General features: G+C 41.2%; 1 protein-coding gene across 1 annotated transcript in view; it reads right to left on the bottom strand.

Moving 5' to 3' along the window:
- The window catches only part of LOC109874995 (ephrin type-A receptor 4), a 65,101-nt gene that overhangs the window by 30,853 nt on the left and 15,059 nt on the right, over nucleotides 1–19,189 (bottom strand). The window contains exon 3 of the mRNA XM_031810935.1: nucleotides 349–504. Within this exon, the coding sequence (XP_031666795.1) occupies nucleotides 349–504 (156 nt within the window). The remainder of the gene's footprint in view (nucleotides 1–348; nucleotides 505–19,189) is intronic.

Consider the following 19,189-nt stretch of genomic DNA (forward strand, 5'->3'; position numbering starts at 1 on the left):
GGAGAGAGACAGAGGGAGGCGTGAGGAGAGAGAGAGACAGGCGTGAGAGGAGAGAGACAAAGGGAGGCATGAGAGGAGAGAGACAGAGGGAGGCGTGAGAGGAGAGAGACAGAGGGAGGCGTGAGAGGAGAGAGACAGAGGGAGGCGTGAGAGAGAGAATGAGGAGAAATAAAGGATGGACCAAGTAGAAAGAGAGGAGAAATAGTTTGAGATACCCCTATGGGGAAATACAGTGTGTGAGATACCCCTATGGGGAAATACAGTGTGTGAGATACCCCTATGGGGAAATACAGTGTGTGAGATACCCCTATGGGGAAATACAGTGTGTGTGCGTTCATGTGTTCTTACGTGTGCAGGGCATAGATGCAGGGTCCGTCTCAGAGCGGTAGTATCCTGGGTTGCAGTCACAGACAGTAGCCCCCGCTTTCTCTGAGTGACTGTGTGGAGGACACTCAGAACATGCTCCGTCTGTAGACACAGCTCTGTAGAAACCAACCTTACATGCTGCAGAGAGACAGATTCAATGACTTGTCATTCCATCAACAAATGCATTGCCATACTACTTAGTTTGACATAACCCCCATGGTGTGTGAGAAAAGTGGGGGTAACAGTGTTTGTGTGTGTGTGTGTGTGTGTTGGGGGGTGATGACAGAATGACACACTCATCAGCATAGGAAGTATTCCAAAAGTCCCTGTAATTACTCTGTAATTATCTCTGTAATTACCTCTAATACTCTCTCTTTCTCTCTAATGCTCTCTCTTTCTAATGCACTCTCTTTCTCGCTAATGCTCTCTCTCTCTCCAATGCCCTCTCTCTCCAATGCCCTCTCCAATGCCCTCTCTCTCCAATGCCCTCTCTCTCTAATGCTCTCTCTCTCTAATGCCCTCTCTCTCTCTAATGCTCTCTCTCTCTAATGCCCTCTCTCTCTAATGCCCTCTCTCTCCAATGCCCTCTCTCTAATGCTCTCTCTCTCTAATGCTCTCTCTCTCTAATGCTCTTTCTCTATCTCTCTAATGATCTTTCTCTATCTCTCTAATGCTTTCGCTCTATCTCTCTAATGCTCTCGCTCGCTCTAATGGTTTCGCTCTCTCTAATGCTCTCCATCTCTCTAATGCTCTCTCCTTCTCTCTAATGCTATCTCTCCTTCTCTCTAATGCTCTCTCTCATTCTCTCTAATGTTCTCTCTCTCCTCTCTAATGCTCTCTCTCTTTCTAATGCTCTCTCTAATGCTCTCTCTCTCTCTCTAATGCTCTCGCTCTATCTAATGCTCGCTCTCTCTCTCTCTAATGCTCTGTCTAATAATCTCTCTCCCTCTCTAATGCGCTCGCTCTCTAATGCGCTCGCTCTCTCTAATGCTCTCGCTCTCTCTAATGCTCTCTCACTAATGCTCTCTCTCTAATGCTCTCACTAATGCTCTTTCAAATTCAAGCTGCTTTATTGGCACGGAAAACATTGTGTCAATATTGCCAAAGCAACATTGTAATAAAATTTAAAAATAATATAAAATGGTAGTAAATAATACACAATGATATACAAAAATAACAGAAATAGTATAAATGTAATAAATATAAAAAGCTAAACATGGAAAATGAAACTAACTTATAAATAAATAACTGTCTCTTCACCATTACATCAGTACTACAACTACCATCATCATTACTACTACTACCACCACCACCATCACTGAACTGCTATCATTACCATCACCCTACTACCCATACCACTGCTATTTGGAATGATAAACAACAATAATAATAGTAATAACAATAATACCAATAATAGTAATAATAAGTAAGTTACTGTTTACTATGCAGATGTTATTATTCAGTGTCACTCAGGCTATGGCAGGAAAATACATATTTGGCTGCAAGAGGAGCCATTGCTCCTTCGCCCATGAGTATTCTTAGTTTTTCCTCTGGGTTTAATAAGTTAACATTTGGAATAAATGTAGTCATTTCTGTGAAAAATGAATCTCTTGGTGAGGAATATTTCTCACAGTAAAGGAGAAAGTTAATCTCTGTTTCTACCTCCCCTGTCGTGCAGTGACCACATACACGCTCCTCTTTGGGGAGCCATGTCTTTTTATGTCTGCCGGTTTCTATTGCCAATTGGTGGAAACAGCCTGTACTTGGTAAGGATCTGTCTCTGCTTCGTATCTCTGACAGAGTAGAGATAATCAGCCACTGCATATTCTTTGTTTAGGGTCAGATAGCAATTTAGTCGGCTTTGGGATTTTGTTTGGTTTTTCCAATGTTGTAAATGAGTCCTTTGATTGGTTCATGATTTTGTTTATTTTAATTCTTTCTTTTGAAGCAGTGCTGGTGTCAGCTTGGTTGTTTAGGTCCAAGACCAGCTGACTAAAAGTGCTCATTTCTGGGCTCAGCCCCTGGATTTGAAGTGCTTTAAATTGCAGACTTGAATTTGGATGTAACCAAATTTTGAAGGATCTTATGAGAATTTTCATTACCACTGGAATGCGGCCCAATTATGCCATACATGCAATAGTTGGTGTATTTCTCTGGACTTGTAGAATTTTCCGACAGAATTCTGCATGTAGGGCTTCAATTGGATGTTTGTCCCACATATTAAAGTCCAGTTTATTGAGTGGTCCCCAAACCTCACTTCCGTAAAGAGCAATTGGTAGGATTACACAGTCATATATTTTGGTCCAAATTCTAATTGGGATGTTGATATTGAATCATTTCATTTTTATTGAATACAATGCTCTGCAGGCTTTTTCTTTGAGTGCATTCACTGCCATATTATTTATTTGACCTTTATTTGACCTTTATTTTACCTTTATTTCACCAGGTCGGCTGGTTGAGAACAAGTTCTCATTTACAACTGCGACCTGGCCAAGATAAAGCAAAGCAGCGTGACACAGACAACACAGAGTTACACATGGAGTAAACAATAAACAAGCCAATAACACAATAGACAAGTCAATCACACAGTAGAACAAATAAAGTCTATATACAGTGTGTGCAAAAGGCATGAGGAGGTAGGCAATAAATAGGCCATAGGAGCGAATAGTTACAATTTAGCAGATTAACACTGGAGTGATACATGAGCAGATGATGATGTGCAAGTAGAGATATTGGTGTGCAAAAGAGCAGAAAATTAAATAAAAACAGTATGGGGATGAGGTAGGTAGACTGGGTGTGATATTTACAGGTGGACGATGCACAGCTGCAGTGATCGGTTAGCTGCTCAGATAGCTGATGTTTAAAGTTGGTGAGGGAAATAAAAGTCTCCAACTTCAGCGATTTTTGCAATTCTTTCCAGTCACTGGCAGCAGAGAACTGGAAGGAAAGGCGGCCAAATGAGGTGTTGGCTTTGTGGATGATCAGTGAGATATACCTGCTGGAACGTGTGCTACAGATGGGTGTTATCGTGACCAGTGAACTGAGATAAGGTGGAGCTTTACCTAGCATAGACGTATAGATGACCTGGAGCCAATGGTTCTGGTCACAAATATGTAGCGAGGGCCAGCCGACTAGAGCATACAGGTCGCAGTGGTATAAGGTGATTTGGTAACAAAACGAATGGCACTGTGATAGACTGCATCCAGCTTGCTGAGTAGAGTATTGGAAGCTATTTTGTAGATGACATCGCCGAAGTCGAGGATTGGTAGGATAGTCCGTTTTACTAGGGTTTGGCGGCGTGAGTGAAGGAGGCTTTGTTGCGAAATATTTCTATTTATAATTTCTATTTCTATAATTAGATTTATATTTGTGATTCTGACATCTGTTTATTTTGTGAAAAATCACGATTTTCGTTTTTTGAAATGTACTGCCAGGGCCCAATTATGGCAATATTGCTCTTGAATGTTAAGGTTCTGTTGAAGACCTTCTTTGGTTGGTGATAGAAGTAGCAAATCATCAGCATATAGCAGGTATTTTACCTCTGTGTCAAATAGTGTGAGTCCTGGGACTGGAGAATGGTCCAACATGTCTGCATTGAGATAAACGTTGAAAAGATTTGGACTCAAACTTGCAGCCTTGTATCACACCTCGACGTTGTGATAATAATGATGTTCTTTGGTCTGAGATTTTTATTGCACACTTGTTTTCTGTGTACATACATTTTATTAAGTCATACACCTCACCACCAAGCCCACTTTGGAGAATTTTGTAGAAATGCCCTTCATGCCAAATAGGATTGAAAACTTTTAAAAAGTCAATAAAGAGAGCAAAGACTTTATTAATTATTGTGTAAGGTATACAGTGGGGAGAACAAGTATTTGATACACTGCCGATTTTGCAGGTTTTCCTACTTACAAAGCATGTAGAGGTCTGTAATTTTTATCATAGGTACACTTCAACTGTGAGAGACGGAATCTAAAATAAAAATCCGGAAAATCACATTGTATGATTTTTAAGTAATTAATTTGCATGACATAAGTATTTGATACATCAGAATAGCAGAACTTAATATTTGGTACAGAAATCTTTGTTTGCAATTACAGACATCATACGTTTCTTGTAGTTCTTGACAATGTTTGCACACACTGCAGCAGGGATTTTGGCCCACTCCTCCATACAGACCTTCTCCAGATCCTTCAGGTTTCGGGGCTGTCGCTGGGCAATACGGACTTTCAGCTCCCTCCAAAGATGTTCTATTGGGTTCACGTCTGGAGGGTGGCTAGGCCACTCCAGGACCTTGAGATGCTTCCTACGGAGCCACTCCTTAGTTGCCCTGGCTGTGTGTTTCGGGTCGTTGTCATGCTTGAAGACCCAGCCACGACCCATCTTCAATGCTCTTACTGAGGGAAGGAGGTTGTTGGCCAAGATCTTGTGATACATGGCCCCATCCATCCTCCCCTCAATACGGTGCAGCCGTCCTGTCCCCTTTGCAGAAAAGCATCCCCAAAGAATGATGTTTCCACCTCCATGCTTCACGGTTGGGATGGTGTTCTTGAGGTTGTACTCATCCTTCTTCTTCCTCCAAACACGGCGAGTGGAGTTTAGACCAAAAAGCAATTTTTTTTTGTCTCATCAGACCACATGACCTTCTCCCATTCCTCCTCTGGATCATGCAGATGGTCAATGGCAAACTACAGACGGGCCTGGACATGCGCTGGCTTGAGCAGGGGGACCTTGCGTGCGCTGCAGGATTTTAATCCATGACGGCGTAATGGTTTTCTTTGAGACTGTGGTCCCAGCTCTCTTCAGGTCATTGACCAGGTCCTGCCGTGTAGTTCTGGGCTGATCCCTCACCTTCCTCATGATCATTGATGCCCCACGAGGTGAGATCTTGTACGGAGCCCCAGACCGTGGGTGATTGACCGTCATCTTGAACTTCTTCCATTTTCTAATAATTGCGCCAACAGTTGTTGCCTTCTCACCAAGCTGCTTGCCTATTGTCCTATAGCCCATCCCACCTGTGTGCAGGTCTACAATTTTATCCCTGATGTCCTTACACGGCTGTCTGGTCTTGGCCATTGTGGAGAGGTTGGAGTCTGTTTGATTGAGTGTGTAGACAGGTGTCTTTTATACAGGTAACGAGTTCAAACAGGTGCAGTTAATACAGGTAATGAGTGGAGAACAGGAGGTCTGTGAGAGATGGAATTTTTACTGGTTGGTAGGTGATCAAATACTTATGTCATGCAATATAATGCAAGTGAATTACTTAAAAATCATACAATGTGATTTTCTGGATATTTGTTTTAGATTCCGTCTCTCACAATTGAAGTGTACCTATGATAAAAATTGCAGACCTCTACATGCTTTGTAAGTAGGAAAACCTGCAAAATCGGCAGTGTATCAAATACTTGTTCTCCCCACTGTACCTCATAGCCAAATACATTTGAACTCCGTCAGGGGAAAAAGCGAATTTGACATTTACTAATTACATTGTCTTCTTAAGGGAGGTTTCAATTCTTGAATTCAAAATGCTACAGAAAACCTTTCCCAAGTTGCTGTTTACGCAAATTCCCCTGTAATTATTGGGGTCTGATTTGTCTCCTCTGTTGTGGATAGGGGAGATGAGCCCCTGGTTCCAGACATCAGGGAAGCAGCCAGAAGTTAAAACCATGTTGAAATATTTAAGCACAGCATTTTGCAACTCATGTGTGCTGTTTTTTAGCATTTCATTTCTGATTTTCTCCCTCTCTAATCCTCTCTATCTAAAGCTCACTCTCTAATGCTCTCTCGCTAATCTTCTGTCTGTCGGGAATCCTCTCTCTCTCGCTCTCTGTAATGCTCTTTCTTTCCCTCTAATCCTCGCTCTCTTTCTTTCCCTCTAATCCTCGCTCTCTTCCTTTCTCTCTAACTCTTCTCTCTAACCCTCTTGCTCTTTCATGCTCTCTCGCTCTAATACTCTTTCTAATGCTCTCTTTTCTCTAATCCTCTTGCTCTTTCATGCTCTCTCCCTTTGCGCTCTTTCTTTCTCACTTAATGCTCTCGTTCACTCTAATGCTCTCTCTTTCTCTCTCTCTCACTATTCCACATCTCTTGCTGCTGCCTCTCACACTCTGCTGCTGACATCGCCTCTCAATTCAATTCAAGGGGCTTTATTGGCATGGGAAACATATGTTTACATTGCCAAAGCAAGTGAAATGGATAAACAAGTGAAATAAACAATAGAAAGTGAACAGTAAATATTACACTCACACAAGTTCCAAAAGAATAAAGAAATGTCAGAAGTCATATCTATATACAGTGTTGTGACGATGTGCAAATAGTTAAAGTATAAAAAAGGGAAAATAAATAAAGAAATATAGGTTGTATTTACAATGGTGCTTATTCTTCACTGGTTGCCTTTTTCTTGTGGCAACAGGTCACACATCTTGCTGCTGTATGGCATACTGTGGTATTTCACCCAGTAGATATGGGAGTTTATCAACATTTGATTTGTTTTCTAATTCTTTGTGGGTCTGTGTAATCTGAAGAAAACATGAGTCTTGAATATGGTCATACATTTGGCAGGAGGTTAGGAAGTGCAGCTCAGTTTTCATCTCATTTTGTGGGCAGTGTGCACATAGCCTGTCTTCTCTTGAGTGCCAGGTCTGCCTATGGCGGCCTTTCTCAATAGCAAGGCTATGCTCACTGAGTCTGTACATAGTCAAAGCTTTCCTTAATTTTGGGTCAGTCACAGTGGTCAGGTATTCTGCTACTGTGTACTCTCTGATTAGGGAGTATTATAGTTTGCTCAGTTTAAAAAAAATTATTTCCAATGTGTCAAGTAATTATCTTTTTGTTTTCTCATGATTTGGTTGAGTCTAATTGTGTTGCTGTCCTGGGGCTCTGTGGAGTCTGTTTGTGTACAGAGCCCCAGTACCAGCTTGCTTAGGGAGCTCTTCTCCAGGTTCATCTCTCTGTAGGTGATGGCTTTGTTATGGAAGGTATGGGAATCACTTCCTTTTAGGTGGTTGTAGAATTTAACATGTATTTTCTGGATTTTGGGTATTAGCGGGTATCGGTCTAATTCTGCTCTGTATGCATTATTTGGTGTTTTACGTTGTATGCTGAGGATATTTTTCCAGAATTTTGCATGAGGAGTCTCAATTGGTGTTTGTCCCATTTTGTATATTCTTGGTTGGTGAGCAGACCCTAGACCTCACAACCATAAAGGGCAATGGATTCTATAACAGATTCAAGTGTTTTTAGCCAGATCCTAAATGGTATGTCACATTTTTTGTTCCTTTCAATGGCATATATGGCCCTTCTTGCCTTGTCTCTCAGATCGTTCACAGCTTTGTGGAAGTTACCGGTGGGCTGTGATGTTTAGGCCGAGGTATATATTGTTTTTTGTGTGCTCTAGGGCAACTCTAGATGGAATTTGTATTTGAGGTCCTGGCAACTGGACCTTTTTTGGAACACCATTATTTTTGTCTTACTGAGATTGATATTTACAGATGGCATGCAAGTTTGTTATTAAGACACATGAAAGTTCACATGTTCCAGAAGTCATTTCTTCCAAAAAACGCATTTTGATTCCAATTATTATTTTTTTTACATTCAAATGGAGTGCAACATATGCTTAGTTTCCTGAAACAAGTCACATATGTGCTTACGGGACTCTTATCCAGGTTCATGTCTCTGTAGGTGATGGCTTTGTTATGGAAGGTTTGGGAAACGCTTCCTTTTAGGTGGCTGTAGAATTTAACGGCTCTTTTCTGGATTTTGATCTTTAGCGGGTATCGGCCTTATTCTGCTCGGCATGCATTATTTGATGTTTTACATTGTACACAAAGGATGTTTTTGCAGAATTCTAGTGAGTGGACCCCAGATCTCACAACCATAAAGGGCAATGGATTATATAACTGATTCAAGTGTTTTTTGATCCTAATTGAAGGCCCTTCTTGCCTTGTCTCTCAGATCGTTCACAGCTTTGTGGAAGTTACCTGTGGCTGTGATGTTTAGGCCGAGGTATGTATTGTTTTTTGTGTGCTCTAGGGCAACTCTAGATGGAATTTGTATTTGTTGTCCTGGCAACTGGACCTTTTTTGGAACACCATTATTTTTTGTCTTACTGAGATTTACTGTCAGGGCCCAGGTCTGACGGAATCTGTGCAGAAGATCTAGGTGCTGCTGTAGACCCTCATTGGTTGGGGACAGAAACACCTGATCATTAGCAAACAGTATTCATTTGAGTTCAGATTCTAGTAGGGTGAGGTCGGGTGCTGCAGACTGTTCTAGTACCCTCACCATTTCCTTGATTTATATGTTGAATAAGGTGGCTGCATCCCTGTCTCACCCCACAACCCTGGGGAAAGAAATGTGTTTTTTTGCCAATTCTAACTGCACACTTGTTGTTTGTGTACATGGATTATATAATGTCGTATGTTTTTCACCCAACACCACTTTCCATTAATTTGTATAGCAGACCATGCCAAATTGAGTCAACAAAAGCATGAGAAGACGTTGCATTTGTTTTGGTTTGTTTGTTTGTGTCAGTTAGGGTGTGCAGGGTGAATACGTGGTCTATCGTACGGTAATTTGGTAAAAAGTTTATTTGACATTTGCTCAGTACAGTGGTTCCTCCTTTAAAAGTTGCGAGCTTGCACCGCGGGACTTAGAGGTACCCAGCGTCACGGCTTCATTGCTCCAGAGCACCACAAGGGGGAGTTAGAACACCATTATGCATTTGGGTCCCAAGGTTTTTATATGACCAATCATATCGAGTGGTTCCAATGGCGAATTTGACACGAGCCACCCATCCCTGGTGACTTTCTTCAGCAGAGATGGCTGACAAAACATTACGGTGGAAGCAAATGTAAGTAATTATAATGTCATAACGAGTCAGGCAAAAAATGTACACTTGAGAGGAATACGTTAGTTAACGTAGAGACAGATGATTGTGCATAATTTTTGTCATAAAGTTAATTTATGAAAATCTCTATTTATGAAGTGAGCTGACTAGCTAACATTAGCCAGCTAGCTAGCTGGTGTTATTACATGAGTATGACATTGCAATTCATGTTGTTAAATGTTTTAGTGACTCCTGAGAAAGCAACAGTGGGAAAGAGTGGATGCAAAGAATCTAGCTAGCTAAAGCATTTAATGCAAATTGAATGTACAATTGTGTAAGCTTGCCTTTCCATGCAATGTAGTATAAGTAGCATTGCTAGCTAACTATTTACTTGCTTATTGTGTAGTGGAGGATAAAAATAAGTGTATGCCTATGGGATGTGCAGTATTACGCAACTTTTAAAGGAGGAACCAATGTACATTGTTTTCCCTGAGGAAATGTACAAGTTTGATGTTAATGATAATGCAGAGGATTTTCCCAAGGTTGCTTTTGACGCATATCCCATGGTAGTTTTTGTGGTCAAATTAGTCTCCACTTTTGTGGATTGGGGTTATCAGTCCTCTCTCTCTCAAACACAAAGGAATGCTTTAAAGATTATTGTTTTTTATAGCTCAATTAAGCACTGATAGCATAAAAACATGCACACACAGGTGTGAGGGGTGGCAAGTCCTCTTCTGGCTGTGCCGGGTGGAGATTATAAGAGTGCATCAAATCAAATGATATTGGTCGCATACGCATATTTATCTGATGATATTGCAGGTTTAGTGAAATACTTGTGTTCCTAGCTCCAAAAGTGCAGTAATATCTAACAAAAAGGTCCATTAAGGGCGGCTCGTTCCTCAAGATGTTCAAACGTTCATAGATGACCAGCAGGGTTAAATAATAATCACAGTGGTTATAGAGGATGCAACAGGTCCGCACCTCAGGAGTAAATGTCAGTTAGCTTTTCAAAGCCGATGAATTCAGAGGTTGAGAAAGCAGGTATAGTAGAGAGAGGGGGAGAGAGTTTATGGCTGCACATCCCTTTCTTATTCTCTCCCTCTTCATTCTCTCTCTCCCTCTCTTTCAGTCACCTGCCCTCTGTTTAATGTGGAGAAGAGGGAGGAGGGCAGGGTGGGATGGAGACAAAGCCAGCTCACAGCATTGTGTCCTGTCTTCCTGCTACACCTCAATAGCTCACAGTGTGCCAAAATGTATACCAGTATGGTTGTATGTGTGCCAGTATGTTTGTGTATGTGTGTGAGTATGTGAGCGACAGAGACTGTGTGTGTGTGTGAGAGAGTAAGTGTGTGTTTTTTTTTTCATGTCAATGGCAGGTCAGGTATCGCGTGTCTCCTTGATTGACAGCTCCGGGGTCATCCATCAGACTCAGAGAGACAGGAGACCCGCCCCCTGATAAGATCCTGCAGGGCAGGAATGCACACAGTGACAGAGGAGGAAGGACAGTAGATACACACTGTAAACAGTCAGTTTCTTGGCTTTTGTATCCAATCTCCTGATGAGAGCAGCTGAAGCTGCCAGCCAAGCAGGTAGGGGGGAGACAACCAGGCCTCCAGTATCCGGTCTGGAGCGTGAAGTCATGAGCTCTGCTGGTCGGCTCCTTTGTTGCAACCTAGCTAGGCCAAAAGCCCTGGTCTGCACTAGAAAGCCTAAATAAATTGCGATCGGCAGATTTTTTTAGATGTTGTTTTGGGCTTTAAAATGAGTTTATAATCAAGTTCGATCCCCACGGTGAATTATGTTAAAGTTCCCTACAAAATGTGTTATTTAATTAAATAGTGATGTGTTCTAACTACTAGATATTTAATTAAATAGTGATGCGTTCTTACTACTAGATATTTAATTAAATAGTGATGCGTTCGAACTACTACATTTGTCTTCACACAGGACCACGTGCTGACACAGACCAATTACGGGCCGGCAGGCTATGAGGAGGCTCGCGCACTCAGGCAGGATGAAAAGGACAACATCAACCATGATGTACCATAGAGCCACTTTCACCATGATCCTTAGCGATTTTATGGTGTCAATCAGCCCCATTCAGCAATATGACATGCTTCAAACTGACATCAGCGCTATCACTATCTACTAGTCTTAATGTCTATGGAGACAACTCACGTGTGTGTGTGAAAAGGCGGAGTGAGGTAGAGTGAGTAAATGAGTGTAGACATCTTTATTTCTGCTATGAACTCAGTAAGCTGTGAGAGAGCGAGAAAAAGAAGGGAATCATTGTTGCAGGGGGATTTTGACATGCTAATATTCTCACTGTCGGTTCCAACCGACCCGACCCCAGCCTGAGTCCCCCCACACACACTAAAATCTGTGAGAATGTGAAACTAAATCCACCTAAACTAGTATATTACTAGCATGTTTGGTCGACTGATGGAGGAAGGAGAGATGAATTCTGGACTGTCAACACCTATTCAGTGACAGATGCATCAGTGTAACAGTGTGTACGTGTGTGTGTGTTTGTGGACGTGTTTAACTATTCTTGTGGGGGCCAGGAGTCCCTACAAGAATAGTAAACAAACAAACATTTGACCAACTGAGGACATTTTGTTAGTCCCTACAAGGTCAAATGCTATTTCTACGGGGTTTAGGGTTAAGGTTAATATTAGTGTTAGAAATACGTTAAGGGTCAGGGTTAGGAGCTAGGGTTAGGGATAGGAGCTAGCATTAGGTTTATGTTTTTGGGTTAAGGTAAGAGTATGGGTTAGGTTTAGGGAAAATAGGATTTTGAATGGGACTGAATTGTGTATCCCCACAAGGTGTGTGTGCGTGCATGTGTGTACGTACATGTGTGAGTACATTGTGTGTGTGTGTGTGTGTGTGTGTGTTGGTGAGGAAGGATCTAATCCTGGTTTAGGTAGGCCTGACAGACAGACATCTCACTCTGTCAGAGTAGTCATATACAGTATAATATCCAACCCTTACACAGATGTCCTGTTGTGTTTAACTACCACTCACTGTGTGTCACTGCAGAGGTGTTGACAAATGTCTCCTTTGAGGATAATCATAGTTCATCTGGTTAGGAACTCTGGTTTAGTTCACAAGAGCTGCAGGCAGGTAGTAGCAGAATAGAACAGGGATTACTGAATCAGATGAAGATTTAGGAGCTCTATTGTGTTACAATTTACAAGAATAGCTAGACCACAGAGCAGTGATTGGGACAGCCTTTACTACTCCACAACGGTTAACTATGAAAAACGTCAAATTTTCCCCAGGTCTAACCTATAACTCCCTCTGATGTCCATCCTGCCCTCATGTATCACTCCATCTATCCATAACTCTGTGTCCCTCCCTCTATCCAGCACCAAGACAGCTGACACACTTGAACAGTCAGGGGCACTTCCGACTCAAGAAAGAGAAAATCTCAATCATGCTACCACAAAAATCCTTTCACCCAGCCACAGTGGGTGAATGCAAGCATTACCAGGACTGTGCCTCAAAACCAAATACAGTGGGGCAAAAAAGTATTTAGTCAGCCACCAATTGTGCAAGTTCTCCCACTTAAAAAGATGAGAGAGGCCTGTAATTTTAATCATAGGTACACTTCAACTATGACAGACAAAATGAGAAAAAAAATCCTGAAAATCACATTGTAGGATTTTTTATGAATTTATTTGCAAATTATGGTGGAAAATAAGATTTTGGTCACCTACAAACAAGCAAGACTTCTGACTCTCACAGACCTGTAACTTCTTCATTAAGCGGCTCCTCTGTCCTCCACTCGTTACCTGTATTAATGGCACCTGTTTGAACTTGTTATCAGTATAAAAGACACCTGTCCACAACCTCAAACAGTCACACTCCAAACTCCACTGTGGCCAAGACCAAGGACACCAGAAACAAAATTGTAGACCTGCACCAGGCTGGGAAGACTGAATCTGCAATAGCTAAGCAGCTTGGTTTGAAGAAATCAACTGTGGGAGCAATTATTAGGAAATGGAAGATGTACAAGACCACTGATAATCTCCCTCGATCTGGGGCTCCACGCAAGATCTCACCCCGTGTGGTCAAAATGATCACAAGAACGGTGAGCAAAAATCCCAGAACCACACGGGGGGACCTAGTGAATCACCTGCAGAGAGCTGGGACCAAAGTAACAAAGCCTACCATCAGTAACACACTACGCCGCCAGGGACTCAAATCCTGCAGTGCCAGACGTGTCCCCCTGCTTAAGCCAGTACATGTCCAGGCCCGTCTGAAGTTTGCTAGAGAGCATTTGGATGATTGGGAGAATGTCATAATGTCAGATGAAACCAAAATAGAACTTTTTGGTAAAAACTCAACTCGTCGTGTTTGGAGGACAAAGAATGCTAAGTTGTATCCAAAGAAAACCATACCTACTGTGAAGCATGGGGGTGGAAACATCATGCTTTGGGGCTGTTTTTCTGCAAAGGGACCAGGACGACTGAATGGGTCAATTTATCGTGAGATTTTGAGTGAAAACCTCCTTCCATCAGCAAGGGCATTGAAGATGAAACGTGGCTGGGTCTTTCAGCATGACAATGATCCCAAATACACCGCCCGGGCAACGAAGGAGTGGCTTCGTAAGAAGCATTTCAAGATCCTGGAGTGGCCTAGCCAGTCTCCAGATCTCAACCCCATAGAAAATCTTTGGAGGGGGTTGAAAGTCCGTGTTGCCCAGCAACAGCCCCAAAACATCACTGCTCTAGAGGAGATCTGCATGGAGGAATGGGCCAAATTACCAGCAACAGTGTGTGAAAACCTTGTGAAGACTTACAGAAAACGTTTATCTGTCATTGCCAACAAAGGGAATGTAACAAAGTATTGAGATAAACTTTTGTTATTGACCAAATACTTATTTTCCACCATAATTTGCAAATAAATTCATTAAAACTAAATTCATCACTGACATCAATACAGAGTCTCTCAGAGCGTTCACAGTCAGCCCACTGACACCCTTATCAGATCACAGCAAAATCAGTCTACTTGAACAGAGAAATAATCAAATCATGAGGCATCAAAGCCAAAGAAACTGCATAATATTAAGAAATGTCATAGATGGAACGAAAATACTGTAGAAACCTACCAAAAACAATTAGGCAACAACAAATTCAATCCCTTCAAGACAACTTCCTGGACAAAACATTTCACTGTAATAGTGAGGTGTCTTAGAATCAACTACTAAAGACTTCCAGAACCCACTGGATTGTCCAATTACATTGAATGTACAGGATAAACCTCCAACCCAAAAAGGCCTGTGGTGTTGATGGTATCCTCAATGAAATGATAAAATATATAGACCACAAATTTCTATTTGCTATGCTTAAACTCTTTAACATCATCCTCAGCTCTGGCATCTTCCACAATGGAACCAAGGACAAATGTGATCTCAATAACTACCATGGGATATGTGTCAACAGCAACCTTGGGAAAATTCAATGCATTAACAGCAGACTACAACAATACAAAAGCTACGTTCTCATGCTTTGTTGATTTCAAAAAACCTTCCAAAACAAAGCCATCACCTACAGAGATATGAACCTGGATAAGAGTTCCGTAAGCACATATGTGACTTGTTTCAGGAAACTAAGCGTAGTTGCACTCCATTTGAATGTAAACTTTTTTTAGAAATCAAAATGTTTTTGGGGGAAGAAATGCCTTCTGGAACATGTGAACTTTCATGTGTCTTAATAACAAACTTGCATGCCATCTGTAAATACGAAGCAAATTGTTAAATTACGAGCCTAGTTGATTTAGCCACAGAAAAGGACGGGAACCTTCAAGCAAGCCATGATTGGCTGAGAAAAATGGATGGGCTGGATATGCCGAGAGATGAGTTTGGATTGGTCTGCCATGTAGCCCGCTTCTGTCTATAACATGAGCTGGTCATTATGTGTAGGTAATCATTTGTAACGCAACTTTTTTTGAAAGATATCAAGTACTGTAGTAGAATTGCAAAAGTGTTGCTCTCCACTTTCTGGAGGACCGAGTTTTGAAAACAGTGGAATGCCCAGGGGAATTACAATATGATAGCTAAGGAGATTCAGGCATTTGATTGCAAATATTACGAGGGAGTCAAAAAGAGAACACACAGAAGGCTATTGTATAAAACACCTGTCTTCAGATTACATCTTCAAACTAAGGGCAACCATAGTATCTGTGACAGAGAGGGAGGATGTATACAGGTAAAAATAGTCTAGCTAGCAACATTTTCAGATATTACACATTTCTAATTTTGTCAGAAAGTCATTTTAATTTCAAGTTAAAACGTGCTGTTGGCTATCTGGCTAACCTTAGCTGGCTGTCTCGTTAGTTAATGTTATATGTTTGTTCTGTGTAGTAATACTATTCGTATCTCAGAGCCATTTGCATTGCTAGTTATAGCTTAATGTTAGCTAGCTAACACTGAACCTTATTGGTTAGCTACCTGCAGATTCGTGCAGGATAGTAACATTATGAGTTGAATTATGTTTCATTGTTTAGCTAGCTACATGTCTAAACAAAAAGACTCCACTATGCAAGTGGAGGGGGGCTAGGGTCAGTTTGTTATATCTGGAGTACTTCTCCTGTTCTAATCGGTGTCCTGTGTGAATCTAAGTGTGCGTTCTCTAATTCTCTCCTTCTCTCTTTCTTTCTCTCTCTCGGAGGACCTGAGCCCTAGGACCATGCCCCAGGACTACCTGGCATGATGACTCCTTGCTGTCCCCAGTCCACCTGACCGTGCTGCTGCTCCAGTTTCAACTGTTCTGCCTTATTATTATTCGACCATGCTGGTCATTTATGAACATTTGAACATCTTGGCCATGTTCTGTTATAATCTCCACCCGGCACAGCCAGAAGAGGACTGGCCACCCCACATAGCCTGGTCCTCTCTAGGTTTCTTCCTAGGTTTTGGCCTTTCTAGGGAGTTTTTCCTAACCATCGTGCTTCTACACCTGCATTGCTTGCTGTTTGGGGTTTTAGGCTGGGTTTCTGTACAGCACTTTGAGATATCAGCTGATGTACAAAGGGCTATATAAATACATTTGATTTGATTTGATTTTGATTTTGCAAGTAACCATTTCAATAGAATGTTCATGATGTCACTGCGACAACTGTCAATAGACATAGCTGGTAAATTCACTCTGGCTATCTACTCCGATTTCAGACCACTCTTGTCTGAGTGTGCTAGAGCGCAGATTAACTGACCAATTTACGAACTCTGAACACCCGTTAAATATGGCCGGTGTCAGTAAACGTTTGCAAAAAAGCGCAAATCAATTTTTGCCAGCTGCACAGTTACAGTCACCAACGCTTCGATCAGCAGACCAAGCCTACCTCAATTACGAGATGACTAAAGGTTGCAGACCATGTTTTTCTCCATTAGGGGAGGACAAAGGTTGTGGACCATTGTTGAATCTTTTAACCATACCACGTGGTTAATCTCTTAGACTATCGATACCGACAGAATAAGAACGAGTCTTTGATAGTAATTACTAGTCTGCAGCTAGGAATTCGGTATCATTGAACACGAAGAACGAAAACCGCCGAAACATCCACTCTATTACGAAATGAATGAATGTCACTCTGAACTACCCACTATAACCACAGAGAGAGAGAGAGAGGGAGAGAGATGGACAATTCTACAAAAAGAAACAAACTTTTCACCAGCGATCAAGATGACACACTGAGCGTAAATATATATATTGATTGCAATTGTTCCCGAATGAGTGAGCATTCATGTGCAAAGGATTAGCATTTCAATTGTTATAATTATCACTCTGTAGTGACTTCTTAGTCGACCCCCACTTCCCCTTTTGTCTAACAAGCGGCCATGCCGGTTTAGCCCACTAGGGCACATTCTCCTATAATTTCTTGTAACCATATTTACGCATTTCTGTGAATTACTTAGTAATAAATAAATGATTTAAGACAATTGATGTATGGATGACTCATAGTGAACACTGGGTTCGTGCAGATAACCAACAATGTAAGACGTTTGGAATGAGGTAAAGTAAATAATTCATTAATTCGAAGGCTAATTGATCAGATAAAATATTTGAAAAGTTATTTTAGGAAATTATAACTTTGTAATCTGAATATTTTTCCTTGGTGCCCCGACTTCCTAGTTAATTACATTTACATGATTAATCTGTCTAATCGCGTAATACTAATTACAGAGAGTCTTCAGTTTAATGATAGTAAAGACACGACAAGTGTATGATAACATTTTCTAGCTCGGAGTCTCTACTTTTATCCAATGTAAAAAACAAATGTTGCTTCATAAGACCGAATTGAGCCGGTCGATCACATATGTGAGTCCCCTCTGTTCACAAACAGACCCCACAGAGCAACACAATTAGACCCAACCAAATCATGAAAACAAAAAGATAATTACTTGACACATTGGAAATAAATAACAAAAAAACAGAGCAAACTATAACGCTATTTGGCCATAGAGAGTACACAGTGGCAGAATACCTGACCACTGTGACTGACCAAAAATTAAGGAAAGCTTTGACTATGTACAGACTCAGTGAGCATAGTCTTGCTATTGAGAAAGGCCACCATAGGCAGACCTGGCTCTCAAGAGAAGACATGCTATTGTGCACACTGCCCACAAAAATGTTATGAAAACTGAGCTGCACTTCCTGCCAAATGTATGACCACATTAGAGACACATATTTCCCAAAGATTACACAGACCCACAAAGAATTCCAAAACAAATAGAATTTTGATAAACTCCCATATATATTGGGTGAAATACCACCATCACAGAAGTGAGATTTGTGACCTGTTGCTACTAAAAAAGGGAACTAGTGAAGAACAAACACCATTGTAAATAAAACCCATATTTATGTTTATTTATTTTCCCTATTGTATTCTAACTATTTCTGCAGTTTGTAACACTGTATATCGACATAATATAACATTTGAAACATCTCTATTCCTTTGGAAGAGAGAGAGCGAGAGAGAGTACAGGGTTATGGAAACCAACACAGAAGTAGACACACAACTATGTAAAGAGCTGGATTAGCATTTTCTGGATTTGCATTTGTGTAAAAAAAAAAAGAATATGTAAATTACAAAGATGGCAGAAATTTAAGGGCACCTTTACTGTGAATGTTGCTTTTTCACTCTCCTCTTGTTCTCCCACCCCCTAACTCTATACATCTATCTCATCCCCATATCTCTCTCTCTTTCTCCTCTCTCACTAGACAGGTGATGATCATGTATTCAGGATTCTCCCACATAGAGAGAAGCATGCACACACACACACAAACAGAGCTGAGTACCTGGACAAGTCCCACATCTGCTTATAATTATGACAGAAGTGATGAGATGTCTACTGCAATTACACACTCAGTACGGCTATCTGCACCCACAATCTCTTTCTCTGTCCCACTCCAACTCACTCTCCATTTCTCTTCCACACATGCACAAATGCACGCATACACACACTTAGACAAGCATACACACAACCAAATGCCGAATGCTCTGTTGGGTGCTCTGAAGGTACATAGGAGTGAATTACAGCCATAATATCTCTCTGACATCTCTCACACTTGGACACATCTTACAAATTCACATCTCTCTCTCATACAGTGCATTCAGAAAGTATTCACACCCCTTGACTTTTTCATTATTTTGGTGTATAGGCCAGTGACTCCACAGGAGTAAAAATGTGCTTAACAAGTTAGATAATAAGTTGCATGGCTTCACTCTGTGTGCAATAATAGCGCTTAACATGATTTTTGAATGTCTACCCCATCTCTGTATCCCACACATACAATTATCTGTAAGATCCTCAGTCAAGCAGTGAATTTCAAACACAGATTCAACCACAAAGACTAGGGAGGTTTTCCAATGCCTCGCAAAGAAGGGCACCTATTGGTAGATGGAAAAAACACACTGAACACACTTTGGATGGTGTATAAATACACCCAGTCACAAAGGTATAGGCTTCCTTCCTAACTAAGTTGC

Source organism: Oncorhynchus kisutch, linkage group LG30 (genome assembly GCF_002021735.2).
Source record: "Oncorhynchus kisutch isolate 150728-3 linkage group LG30, Okis_V2, whole genome shotgun sequence".
NCBI classification, from domain to species: domain Eukaryota; kingdom Metazoa; phylum Chordata; class Actinopteri; order Salmoniformes; family Salmonidae; genus Oncorhynchus; species Oncorhynchus kisutch.